We start from the raw sequence: 13600 nt of genomic DNA on the forward strand, positions 1-13600 counted from the left end.
TAATATTTAAAATTTTAATTGCCAAGAAATATTTAATATAAAATATTAAAATTTTTTCTCTAATTTACGTGACAAATTTGTCAATGACTATATACTTAATGAAATACAAAATATATTGATTGAAATATTTTATAAATTTAGTATAAAATATAATTTATAAATATTTAATTATAATTTAATTTTATTATCACTTATTTTATAATATTTAATTTTTTTTATAATTAACACTCCATTTATTTATAAAAAATATTTTTTTATATGTATAACTTTTAAGACATCAATGAAAATATTTTTTTTATTAAAAAATATTATTTTTTAAATTTTGATAATTTTATTTAATTATAAAATTAATTATACATTCATGACATAAAAATGTACCATGCATTAAATACATATAATTAATTTAATATTATAATTAAATAATAAAAAATATTTTTTATAAAAAATATTTTTTAAAAAATATTTTTTATATATAAATTATTTTTTAAAAAATATTTTTTATATATAAATTATTTTTTATAAAATAAATAATATTTAAAATAAATAAAAATATTTATACTAATATAATTATTTTCATATATGTATATAGAAAAAATAAAATAAAATAAATTTTTAATAATATAAGCTCGCAGCGCGCGGCATGGTGCTAAGATGAGTGATAAAATGAATCATCATGAGATTCTGATTAATGAAAACTAAAATGACAAAACGGTCCGTTTCGCTACACCGAGCCAAGACGGTGCGTTTTATCCTTCAAAATTTCCCAACCTCTCGTCTCTATACTCTGCATAAACCCTAAAATTGAACCCTCCAACATCCCACAATCCATCTCTCTATATCGGCCTCTCTCCAGTCCTGTCAAGTTGCTGAATTTATGATACATATACTTTTAGAAGAGGCAAAATGGCGTTTCGATACCTACAGAGTATTTGAAAAATCAAGCAATCAGTAGAACCCAGCTATAAGAAGGTTTACGCTCACTTGTAAGTTCTAGCATAATCAATTATGATTGCGTTTCTCTGTAGAAGAACACTACAAATACCAGTTCCTACTTGTAGGTTTTCACCGATAAGCTCCATAATCCAACTTGGTTGTATGCAAGATGGGTTATTATTTAGTGTTAGATCTCTGTCAACATTATTGAAATCTATGGACTGTAAACAGAAGAAATATTCTTATGCAGTGTCTTATCTTGTAAACTCATGTGGGTTTGCCCTGGAATTTGCTGAATCTATATCTAAGAAGGTAAAATTTGAATCCCCTGATAAACCGGATGAAGTGGTTAGCCTTCTCACAGAGTACGGGTTCACGAAAGACCACATCTCCAGGCTTATTAGGAGAAGACCCCAGCTGCTTTTGGCCAATCCTACGACGAACCTTTTGCCCAAACTGGAGTTTCTACGTTCAATTGGTGTTTCAATCTCAGATCTTGGTCAGATGCTGTCTGGTAACCCTGATTTATTGTGCCGGAGCTTAGAACATTTTCTCATTCCTTGCTATAATATCCTCAAAAGTGTACTTATTTCTGATGAAAAATTGGTCAAGGCTTTGAAGCGCTCAAACGGGATTGTTGTTTCCTCATTGCCTGAGAATTTGTCAGTTAATTCATTAATCCTAAGAGAAAATGGAGTGCCTCAATCTATCATCTCTTATTTGTTGATCTATAAACCTTCCGTGGCATGCATGAAGCCTGCCAAATTTAGGCAACTTGTTAACAAGGTTATTGATATTGGATTTGACCCTCTGAAGTCTACATTTGCACATGCACTGGTATTTGTGTCTTTTCCTAATGTCTGGGAGCGGAAGATAGTGTTTTATAGGAGTTGTGGCTTATCAGAAGATGAAATATGGTTGGCTATCAGAAAGTTTCCCTTGTGTATGAATTTCTCAATTAAGAAAATTAGAAACACCATGGATTTTCTTGTGAACAAGATGGGTTGGCTGCCTGGAGATGTTGCCAGAGTTCCAAGTGTATTATGTTATAGTTTGGAGAAGAGGATTGTTCCAAGGTGTTCAGTTGTAAAAGTTTTGATATTGAAAGGTTTGATCAAGGGAGATATTAATTTATCTACTGTGTTGACAGCCACTGAGAAGTACTTCCTGGATTTGTTTGTGATAAAGTATCAGGAAGAGGTACCTCAACTCTTGAGTATCTTCCGAGGAGAAATAAATATTGTGGAATTTGGATTTGGATTTGAGTAAAAACCATCCGTAGTTTCCCCCTTACCCGATGCTGGGTAATTGCGGCTTAGCTTTATTGGACTTTTAACTGCTGGCTGTAGACTGTCTCTAATGTGGTTCTCTTGTAAGTGGTTTTACTACATACCTTCATTTTATTAGAGATATTTGAGGTATTGGTAGGGAAGTCATAGGTCCGGATAACTCAACTGCCTTGCAGCGCTCTAAAGGTTTCCAATGCTTCAGTTCAGTGTCTTATTTTCATTGAAGAACTCTCTGCCATCAATCTGATAATGATGAATCATAGTTAAGAATATTAAAAGTTTTGCTTACCTGTCCTATCTTCTTTTTCCTGATGATTTGCCGGAGTTTTCATGTTATCTATCCTCTTTTATGCACTTTGTGCCTTATTTTATAAACGTGCAACACCAACACATGGCCGCTTGCTTATATATATGATCCAGATTTATATATATACTTGTATAGTATGTTGTCTAGTCTAGTGGAGGATTGATAAATGTTAATCCCCTGCAGAACCAGTGAAGATTTTCTAAGAAAGGTTGAGAATTTAGGTGTGCAAGTGCAAGAAAACAATGAAAGTAGAAGGATGAAACTCACTGTTTTATGAGTAAGGATGCACATGTACCGGATTCACCTAATAATTTGCTGGCATCTTCACTGGTGTTGGGAAACAAACAAAAAAGTCAAAGGGGGGAGATTGAAGGAGCCATCAAATATGCCATTGGTTATGTGAAAAGTGAAATGGGTTTCTATGGATAGTTGCAGGAAGGTTCACTAATCCAATAACCAATTATAACGGGGGTAATCCTGCTTCAATGAAAATAATTAATGTTGTTTCCAAGATTAAGAAATGTAAAATCCTTTATTTTTATTTAAACATATTATATGATTTTTATATTAGAATTATTTATGAGTTACACATTCTTGACGAATCCATTCCAGGCTAATTTTCCTCGAAATCACCTGAAGCAGCAGGTGATGCAGCATTCATCAGTAACAATTTCACTCCCAAAAATTGCTCCAAATATCTCATCTCTTTCCCGCACGTTGGAGTATTATCCTTAGAACATTCATCCAAGAACTTGAACAAACCTGCCCTTCTAACTGGCTCCTGCAATGTTGCAGCAACACCAAAATCAACAGCAGCTGTGAGCCCTGGACAGATTAGAAATACTTCAGTACCCAAGAACATTGCTATGATGATGGAAAATTTGTTAGGAACTTCCATGTTTGTTGATAATCTCAAAATTCTTGGAGTTACTAATAAAAAATTCAAGGGGGATTTATATGGTTTAAGAGGTTGTGTGTTGGAGTAAATGATTCTTAACGTTTCTTTGATTTTTAATCTGCAAATTAAATAATACTTTAAATAATGTTTAATAGGTTTGAATGAGGCGTTTTTACTTTCTTCTAATAACATTTATACGTGTTACAAGGCATGCTATACTTGTATTTTTTTTTTTTTTTAATTTTCTATAGAATTTCAATTTTTTATCTTGTTCAAGATAAGAAATTTTAATTTAACCTTAATTTAGCTTAAAAATCAATAAAATCAAAGACATTGAACTTGAATCGTAAAATTTAGTTAAAAATTAAGAAATTTAATTTTTTATTTTTTATTTAAATCAAAAAATATAAGTCACAAATTTAAACTTTTGAATTTAATTTAATTTAAATTAAAATTTATAAAATAATTTAAAAAATTAAAAATATACTAAATTAAACTTCCCAATATCAAATTAAACATTTTACTAAATTTTCCTTTTAAAAATCTTACTTAATTTTTTCTTTGTCTTCTCTCAAATAAAGTGTTAAATTGAATTTGTTTACAATTAGCCAAGAAAATAAATAAATTTATGATTTCTCTTTATTCAAGAAAAGAGGAGGAGGATTTTGAGTTTTTGGCTAACCGACCTATTCTTTGAGATTGATCCAATCTTAAATGGTATGAATAAGAGTATTCCGTTATCATTTGCTCTCCAATAGGACTGGATCAGAGTGGTCTTCGTCAAGTCTAGGTGATATACACGGAGTAGGAAGATGTATATACATGCGGCGGCTGCCTCCAGAGTCCAGTGCCAAGAGCCAAGTTTAATTTTCTTGCTACATGCTGGTTTAGTGTGGTAGCAGTATTGAATCTATTCAACAATGAGTTCTCAAGGTCTGCAACTGAAAGGAAGGGATGATAATTTTAATCTCACAGCAAAAATACCCCAGTTTTTCAAGATAATTCTTCAAAGTACTGCTCTTGAGGGAAGACTTGTAAGTATCTTTAATCTTTCTTCCACTTTTCTTTTAACTGTAGGGCAAAGAAACCCATTATGGAATTATATTGTTTTTCTGAAAATTTTTGTCGATTGGCAATTCTTTCAAAGTAATTTCTTAAGGGAAAGGAAAATGGTGTGAGAGTTTGATAAATTCTGTTTTGTGTTTTTGTACTACTGTACTTTAATGGCTACAAAATTAAAATTTGATTGATGTTCTATCAGCGGATTCCGATAAAGTTTGTGAAGAAATATGGGAATTGTTTATCAAGTCCAATGATCCTTGAGATTCCTACTGGCAACACGTGGCAAGTAGAGTTGTTAAAGAATGGGGATGATGTTTGGCTTGAAAAGGGTTGGCAAGAATTTTCAGAGTATCACTCCCTGAAGCATGGGCATTTGTTACTGTTTAAATATGAAGGAGAATGCAATTTCAGTGTGCTTATATTTGACATGAGTGCTGTAGAGATTGAGTATCCAGGCAGGGATATCCATTCAGGGAAAGAGACCAAGAAGCAAGAAAACGTGGGGGATTTAAAGAGTAAAGCACAAAACTATGGGTCGAAAGGCAACCAATCCACGCCTATACAGATTGAGGATTCAGATTATGCTGTAGAGATTGAGTGTCCTGGCAGGGATATCCATTCAGGGAGAGATACCAAGAAGCAAGAAAATGAAGAGGATTTAAAGAGTAAAGCACTAAATAATGGGTCCACAAGCAACCAATCCACACCCATACAGATTGAGGATTCAGATTGCTCCACTCAAGAATTCAGAGGTTTTTTTTTTTTTGCTTCTTATTTAGCTTATTGACCAAAAGAAATCTTTTGTTTTTTTTTTTTTTTATCCTGTTTTAATAGATGTGCTTATTCTTAATTAGATGATAAAATTAAATGCAAGCAGGATTGCTTAACAATTAAAACAGAATGTCCTTATGCTACTCTAGAATCTATTTGATGCTTGAGAACTTTGTTCCCGACATGATTAGTTCATAAATATGAGATTAGTTTGCTTTTAAATGGATATAATACAGTAAAGTCCAACGAATCGAGGAGTGAAAAGAGTGTTGGTAAGCAAGCTGGAAGGCCTTCAAGTTCAAATGTTTCTACAGCTCTTGAAGCTGCCAACAAATTTACCTCAAGCTACCCATATCTCAAGGTCATTATGGATGCATATCGTAAAGGGCCTCTCTATTTGGTAAGACATTTAGTTAAAGATACTTCATCTTACTGATCCATCTTAATACTCCTAGAGAAGTTTAGACTTCAGATTTTTTATTTCATTTGGATAGTGATGAACATGCATCAGCTTTAGGTTCCACCATGAATTAGACTTTTAGGTGTGGCATGTCCTTAGCTGCTCTCTGTTTATACCAAAGCTTCATTTAGTTTAGAGGATAAAATAGAATGGGAACAGAATATTAATTCCTCTCTTTGGTTTATAATTTAATTGAGAAATATTATTTCATAGAATAGCTATTATAGAATCTCATTTATTTTTTATTGAAATAACTATTTTGTGGCTATGGAATCTAGGCTTTGTTTGGCTCACAGAATAACATGGAATAGGATGGAAATAGAATAGCTATCCCATCTTGAATAGCTATTCCTAGATTTGGTTAAAAATTTAAATGTGGAAAACCATATCATGGAATAACAATTTTATATTAAATTTTAAAATGTGCACTATTATTATACATAATAAATATTTTTTAAATGAGTATGATATAAATTCAAAATATAAGTGAAGAATAGCTATTCCATTCCTGCCCCTTTCCATTCTATGAACCAAACAAGTCCATATGTTCCATTCCTATTCGGTTATATTCCATGAGCATTAGTATATACTATACTTTATTTATTTATTTATTTTTATCATAACCTTTTATTTATTGGTGATACTTTTGCAATGTCAACATTGAGCAGAGAATACCTATTACCTTTATCCGGGAGCATATGAAATGTGAAACTCATACTGTGGGGCTTAAGGTTGCAGAAAAAACATGGCTTGTGAATTTGTATGTTAGTAAAAGATCAGGTCAACTTTGTGGTGGTTGGCCTGTGTTTGTGAGGGAAAATTGTCTGAAGAAAGGAGACATATGCATCTTTGAGCTGGTTGGAAGGAGAATGATGAATGTGCACATTTTCAGGCGGCCTTGTGGTGCTTAACTGGTTGCTGCTATTGCCCCTTTGCTATCAGAAGTCTCTTTCTTTTCATCCTCAATGTATGAGAAAATGTAACTTTCAGTTTTAAATTGGTTGGGGAAATGGCCTATTTTTGGGACTCCATCATGAGTCATTAGCACTTGGCATAACCTTTTTGAGTTTTCTAAATCTCATTTCTATGCATTGATGTTTTACAATTCAAAAGAAAAGATCAGAAATTGCAATTTCAGAGTGATAACCTGATAACCCTGATATTATTTTCTTCCCCCATTTTTTTTATAAATTGGTAGAGATCTGTAGCTAGTGCCTATAATTCATACATTTAGGACCTGTTTGGGATTGAAGCCGGAGGAGAGAAAAGACATTTTTTAGAAGAACACTTTAAATGCTAATAAAAAAAAAGGTAGTTTCGGATTTCCTATTATTAAAATGCGTCAAATTTAATTTTGAATTAATTTTTAATACTCTCTAATTAACATTTTTAAGGTGGTGCTTTTCTCAAAAATAACTCTAATAATAATGCCAAATAGACTTTAAATAATTCAATTAAATTATACTAATTTCATAATTCATCACATTTAAAAAAAAAAGAAAGAAAAAAAAAGAGAAAAGAACATAGTGAAATTGTAGAACGTTACATCTAATTTAAAAGTTACTAGAATATTGTCATTAACAAAGTTCAGAAACTAAAATTGCTGAATTTTTTTTCCCAATTCTTGTGAAAAGATAAAACTAACCATGTATCTTTTAATAAATTTGTTAGCCACCTCAATCACAAGTCACTAAAGCTTTCAATGAATTGGAAATTTGTATCATTTAATAGTTAGAGGAAAACACACTAAAGGTAAAAATAGAATGGTACCATTGATTAATTGGTCAAACAATTAATATTTTCAAATTTAATAGTTCACTGCCTTTTATATCCATGCAGCTTTAACCAAGTTCTGGTTGCTGAATGATGAATTGTGCAAATCCCAAAGGAAGAGGGGGAGGGGGGAGGGAAATTGTATCTTTATCCCTTGAAATGCTCGGTGGCTTTTATTGTTTGGCCTCCAGGCAACAGGATTGACCTGTGTGCTTGGTATGGTCCTAGTAATTCCCCAAGATTGCTCATTATCTAGGATTTAGGATTCTGCATGTAGTCCCAAGGTATGTTTATGGAGTACTGAGTCCTTCATTAAAGAATATAAGAAAAAACGCTTTGGCTGCATAAACGTAGAATCTCTACCAGAAATATTGAGACAGTTCTATTTCACAATGACCCCTCCCTCCTCTGTTACAAGAAAACCATCCTGTTTTTTCAAGATAATTCTTGAAAATACTATCCGTGAAGGAAAACTTGTAAGCATCTTTTCTTCTTTATCACTTTATTTTATTTTTCCTTTTCTTGGGTTTCTGGTTTCATTCTATTTGATCCCTTTGGTCCTAAATTAGTCAAAAATGCCCAACTTCTGATTTTCTTTTCTTTTATTATTTTGGGTGTTTTTTTGACAGAGGATTCCCTCAAAATTTCTGAAATATTATGGCAATTGTTTATCAAGTCCAATAATCCTTAAAGATCCCACGGGAACCTCATGGAAAGTGGAGTTGCTGAAGAATGTGAATGAGGTTTGGCTAGGAAAGGGTTGGCCAGAATTTTCTGAGAATCACACTCTGAAACATGGGCACTTGGTACTTTTTCAATACCAGAGAGATGGCCATTTCCATGTGTTCATATTTGATGAGAGCGCTGTAGAGACTGAGTATTCAAGCAGTAGACTCCATTCAGGGACGCCAAATTTTAATGGAGAATCTCCACAGCCCAATAAGCAAGAAGTTGATGATCAAGATGACATTTCTTGTGGCAACCATTCCAAAGGTATAAAGCTTGAGGTTTCCTGCAAATTATTAATTCAGAACAAGGAGGACCCCATTTAGGTACCTGTTAATTGCTTCAATGTAGGAAAGAGAAAGCGGTTCAAGGATGAGAAAGGTATTAGTAGGCAGGCAAGAAGGCCTAAATGTTCAAAAACTTGTGGAGCTCATGAAGCTGCTGACAGCGACTTCATCTCAAGCTATCCATACTTCAAGGTTGTTTTAAGACAGCATCACAATGTGGTATGGAATTTATAAATATGAAGCAGCCACAGTCGTTTAATATTTGATTTGATTTTGATGGTGAAACCAAAAATGCACAAGGTTTCTCCTATGGAAGACCATGCATTAGATTTTTTTTTTAATTTTTTTTATCATAGCCTCCTATATATATTATTCATCATGATACTATATTAATTATCAATTTTCACAGAGAGTTCCCATTAGCTTGATCAGGGGACATATGGAGTGTGAATCACAGACTATGATGCTAAAGGTTGCTGAGAAATCATGGCCTGTGAAATTGAATGTGTATTTAAATAGGAAATTAGCTATGTTATCTGGTGGTTGGCGTGCATTTGCAAGGGAAAATTCTCTAGAAGCTGGAGATGTTTGCATTCTTGAGTTGATTGAGAGGAATGTGCTGAATGTAAACATATTCAGATGTGCACCAAATTTTGGTGGAGAATCTCCACAGCCCAAGAAGAAAGAAACTGATGATCAAGATGACATTTCTTGTGATGATCCAACCAGAAATGGCAACCAATCCAAAGGTATAAAGCTTGAGGTTTCCTGCAAATTATTAATTCAGAGCAACAAGGACCCCATTAAAGTGCCTGTTAATTGCTTTAATGTAGGAAAGAGGAAGCAGTTCAAGGATGAGAAGGGTATTAGCAGACAGGCTGGATGGCCAAAATGTTCAAAAACTTGTGGAGCTCATGAAGCTGACAACAGCTTCATCTCAAGCTATCCATACTTCAAGGTTGTTTTAAGGCAGCTTCAAAATGCGGTATGGAATTTATAAATATGAAGCCACAGTAGTTTGTTGTTTGATTCGATTTTGCTTGTGAAACAAAAAATGCACAAGGTTTCTCCTGTACAAGAACATGCATTAGATTTTATATATATATATATATATATATATATATATCATAGCCTCCTATATTATTTATCATGATACTATATTAATTGTCAAATTTCACAGAGAGTCCCTGTTGGCTTTATCAAGAGATATATGGAGTGTGAATCACAGACTATGCTGCTAAAGGTTGCTGAGAAGTCGTGGCCTGTGAAATTGAATGTGTATTTAGATAAGCACTTAGCTATTTTATCTGGTGGTTGGCCTGCATTTGCAAGGGAAAATTCTCTGGGAGCTGGAGATGTTTGTATCTTCGAGTTGATTGAGAGGAATGTGCTGAATGTTCTCATATTCAGATATGCTAAGTTAAATGATTGATTGTGTGGCTAATTTTCTGTTATCTATTTTGGAGAACAACTGTCTATGAATGCTTATTACTGCTATCTGTCAGAATTATCTTCCCTTTCATTTCAACTATTCACTTCAATGAACACTAAAAAAAAAGATTAGAAAGTCCCTTTGGGATATATAGAAAAGATTAGCATGGCCCTTTGCGCAAGGATGACGTGCACAAATCAAGAAATGGTGAAGCTAGTAACTCTAATTGTAAAACAAACAAAAAGGAATTGCAGAACACATTAAAAATTGAAGACACGTTAACTGGTAGGATACTGCCTGCAGGCTTAAGGGTAATTATTAATCAGGAAGTAATTATTGCAATTCAAAAAATTTCCCCTGAAATTTGGTAAAACTAAGATGATTAAAATAAAATGAAATTAGATAAATCACACATTTAGAATTTTCATATTCAGTCTTTAAATTTTAAGTTCACTCATACTTTATTCTTTATATTTAAATAATGCAATTTGATCTCTTAAAGCAGCAGAAAGGAGTAGTTGAAAGTTAAAACTCGCCCACCATTCCTTTGTCCTGGTTTGATATGGAGGTACAGTACAGCCATCGCACAAAAAGCAAGTAGCTGTTGAGCTGTTTCTTGGTTTCACGCAAGATACTTAGAAGCTCTAAGAAAATAAAAGTATAGACCTGTTAAGTACCCTCCAATGGTCAAGTTAGAGTAATGTAAGAGAATAATAGTGTATTAGATTGATTAGAAAGAAAAAACATAATTATATGGATATTGTTGACCCCATGAGCTTAAAGGAGCATAGATTTTGATGATAACAAAACTCAACTAGAATCAAACTAACCTTATTTTAAGTGTTGTACTTCTTTAAGATTAAAGAAAAAGATTCATGGAGTTGATGATGAACTTGTATTTTAAAGAAAGGTTGACATCTTAAGATAACACAAGATGAATCAAAGACAAAGAAGAAAGAAAAAGTTACCTTCCAAGGGTGCATTGAAGATCAAATTTGAAGGTACGTGTTATATAGAAGTAAGTTTAAACTTTTATGATTGCTTGTGAAAAGATTTGAGGAGTAGAAGCCAATGGTACTTATTTTTAATCTCTCAAATTCTTATCCTAAGTTTTCAAAACTTATTTTTGAATTATCAATGGCCTAAAAGTATTTTATTATAATTTGGTGTAAAGTTTTAAAGTTTTCAAAGTTATGCAGAAAAGGTTTCCTGGTATGCTAACTGGTTTGCTACTTGTTCTAGTATGCTAACTGTCTCAACTCTGCATAACATTACAGAAAACGATAAAATAAAGGCTATTTTCTTGAAATTTGAAATTGTAACGTTCAAATAAGTTCTCAAACGGTCAGAAACATTCCAAAGCTATAAATACACCTATCCTTAGTCATTTTGCACTTAATGAAAGTCTCTCTACTGTTCCTAACTTTTTAAGATCATTAAAACTTTCATTCAAAGTGCTCAAATTATTTTTATTGCTCATCATTGACTTACCTACTCATCTCTTCTTTATAGATTCTGTTGTATTGAGTGAGATTGAGTTTTAAACACCTTCTTAGCATTTATGAGAGGTCATACAAGTACCTATTGAAGCTTGGTTGTGAAAAGTGTTCGGAATAACACTTGGTAGAAGTGTGAAAATACTTGTAAAAGCTTTTGTGTGAAAATTTGTAAAAGACTTTTGTCTTTTGCCTTTAAAAGAGAAGATTAGTGGAGTGAAGACTCAAAGTGGGATATATAAAAGAGTGGATGTAGGCTAGTTTTGGCCGAACCACTATAAGAACTAAATGTTCAATTTTCTCAATCCTTAATCTTTAAATTTATGCATTTTTATTTTGTGGTTGAAGTATTTTTGCTGAGTTGAAAATTGATACTGTTTATTGTTAACTCTGTTGCAAACTGAGATAATTTATTTACTGTTGAATCTGCTGATATCTGAGATAATTTGCCTACTGCTGTATCTGCTGTCAACTGATATATTCTATTTACTGCTCTATTTGCTGTGCTGTAATTTTATTCAGATTATTGAAATTTTTACTGAGTGCCAATATATTCTATTAGATTAGTATACTGAATGCTTATGAGCCAACTCTGCATAAATTAATTATTCAAGCAGTATCACACACACATTTCACAGTAGAAAAATTAGGTTGAACTAAGCTGCAATTTTTCAAAGGTTTTGAGTAAGAACCGAAAATTTGTTTTAAGTCCAATTCACCCCCCTCTTGGACATATTTTGGGACATCAATTTGGTATCAGAACTTGTCTCTCTTGCTTGAGGATTAAACACCTGAGAGTGATCCATACACATGGCTGGTTCATCCAGTAACTCTGCTGGTATACCTGCTCCCTTAGTAGAAGGTTATTCAATCACTAGACCACCACTTCTTAATGGCACAAATTACTCCTTTTGGAAAACTAGAATGAGAAACTTTATACAATCTGTTGATATTGATGCTTGGAGAATAATTAAAGATGGTTATTATATTCCTTATAAAACTAGTGAAGGAATTGTGCAAATTCCTAAAGCTGAAGTTAAATTTGATGACAATGATTGGAGGAAAATTTTTACAAATGCCAAAGCTATTAACATTCTTCATTAGGCTCTTGATATTAATGAGTATAATCGTATTTCAGGTTGTCAAACTGCAAAAGAAATATGGGACAAATTAGAAGTCACATATGAAGGAACCGATGTGGTGAAAGAATCAAAGGCAAACCTCCTCATCCGTGATTATGAGTTATTTGAGATGAAACCTAGTGAAACTATTGTTGAAATTAGTACCAGATTCACAGATCTTGTCAATCTTTTTAAGGCTCTTGGAAAGAAATTTGAGGAACAAGAACTTGTAAAGAAATTTTGAGATCTCTTCCAAAGTCATGAAAAGCAATGACCACTGTTATTCAAGACACCAAGGATTTCAGAAAGTACACCTACGATGAGCTAATTGGTTCTCTCATTGCACATGAGATGATTCACAAGAAAGATGAAAATGAAGGTGATCATAAGAAAAAGAAAGCTATAGCCTTCATATCCGAAAAGGTTGATGAGAAAAAGAAAAGTGTTGCTTTCAAAGCTAGTTCAAGTGATAACTCAAGTGCTTCAAGTGATGATGATGAAGATATAGCTATGATAGTCAAAAGGTTTAAAAAGGCATTTAGAAAAGGTGGAAGCAAATACAAGAAGTTCACAAAGAAATATGCTCCAAAGACTCCAATGAAGGAGTGGAAGCATGAAAAACACATGTTTATACCATTGAATTCAAAAATTTTCACCTAGGGTCACATGCATCATACAAGATTTATTTTTTTTCTATTTGATTTTAACGATAAACAACATATTAAAACTCTTTTAATATGTCTTTGGATCTGTATTTGCCATTTAAGATTTTAGAATTAATCAGATTAATTTTAGAACCCTAGATTAAATCAAGAACAAATACACTAACATCTTGATGCACTGCAGTATATTTGTATCTTTGGGATGCGTCTTTAGGACACCAGATGTTGTCCCTCTAGCTTGTCCACACCAAGATCACCTATGGCAGCCTTTAAACAGCTTCTAAAGCTTTTTTTATTAATTAGAAAATCAAGTTTTGCTTTTTAAGAGATTAAAGATGTAAACAAGACACTAGAAACAATTTCTAGTATTTTTAATTCAAGAG

At 32.6% G+C, this 13600-nt stretch overlaps 3 protein-coding genes across 3 annotated transcripts; all 3 read left to right on the forward strand.

Moving 5' to 3' along the window:
* Positions 1–708: 708 nt before the first annotated feature.
* LOC110640163 (transcription termination factor MTERF15, mitochondrial) lies at positions 709–2612 on the forward strand. Its single transcript, XM_021791367.2, has one exon. The coding sequence runs from the start codon at positions 1006–1008 to the stop codon at positions 2200–2202; it is 1197 nt and encodes a 398-aa protein (XP_021647059.2). The 5' UTR covers positions 709–1005; the 3' UTR covers positions 2203–2612.
* Positions 2613–3987: 1375 nt separating this feature from the next.
* LOC110640178 (B3 domain-containing transcription factor VRN1) lies at positions 3988–6796 on the forward strand. The gene is made up of 4 exons (XM_021791383.2): positions 3988–4461; positions 4689–5241; positions 5497–5660; positions 6389–6796. Exons 1-4 carry the CDS (start codon positions 4348–4350, stop codon positions 6629–6631), a joined length of 1074 nt encoding a protein of 357 aa, XP_021647075.2. The 5' UTR covers positions 3988–4347; the 3' UTR covers positions 6632–6796.
* A 433-nt stretch (positions 6797–7229) lies between these two features.
* LOC110660690 (B3 domain-containing transcription factor VRN1) lies at positions 7230–10003 on the forward strand. Its single transcript, XM_021819064.2, has 6 exons — positions 7230–7969; positions 8123–8486; positions 8571–8725; positions 8916–9255; positions 9340–9491; positions 9687–10003. Exons 1-6 carry the CDS (start codon positions 7886–7888, stop codon positions 9936–9938), a joined length of 1347 nt encoding a protein of 448 aa, XP_021674756.2. The 5' UTR covers positions 7230–7885; the 3' UTR covers positions 9939–10003.
* Positions 10004–13600: the final 3597 nt, after the last annotated feature.

Source organism: Hevea brasiliensis, chromosome 8, assembly GCF_030052815.1.
Source record: "Hevea brasiliensis isolate MT/VB/25A 57/8 chromosome 8, ASM3005281v1, whole genome shotgun sequence".
Taxonomy (NCBI): Eukaryota; Viridiplantae; Streptophyta; class Magnoliopsida; order Malpighiales; family Euphorbiaceae; genus Hevea; species Hevea brasiliensis.

Bases quoted from the DNA above. Each gene is read 5' to 3' on its own strand.
- LOC110660690 (XM_021819064.2), top strand. From the start codon at position 7,886: ATGACCCCTCCCTCCTCTGTTACAAGAAAACCATCCTGTTTTTTCAAG. The intron at 8,726-8,915 runs GTATGGAATTTA...CAATTTTCACAG, and splicing joins TAAGACAGCATCACAATGTG to AGAGTTCCCATTAGCTTGAT. The intron at 9,492-9,686 runs GTATGGAATTTA...CAAATTTCACAG, and splicing joins TAAGGCAGCTTCAAAATGCG to AGAGTCCCTGTTGGCTTTAT.
- LOC110640163 (XM_021791367.2), top strand. From the start codon at position 1,006: ATGATTGCGTTTCTCTGTAGAAGAACACTACAAATACCAGTTCCTACT.
- LOC110640178 (XM_021791383.2), top strand. From the start codon at position 4,348: ATGAGTTCTCAAGGTCTGCAACTGAAAGGAAGGGATGATAATTTTAAT. The intron at 4,462-4,688 runs GTAAGTATCTTT...ATGTTCTATCAG, and splicing joins CTGCTCTTGAGGGAAGACTT to CGGATTCCGATAAAGTTTGT. The intron at 5,661-6,388 runs GTAAGACATTTA...AACATTGAGCAG, and splicing joins GTAAAGGGCCTCTCTATTTG to AGAATACCTATTACCTTTAT.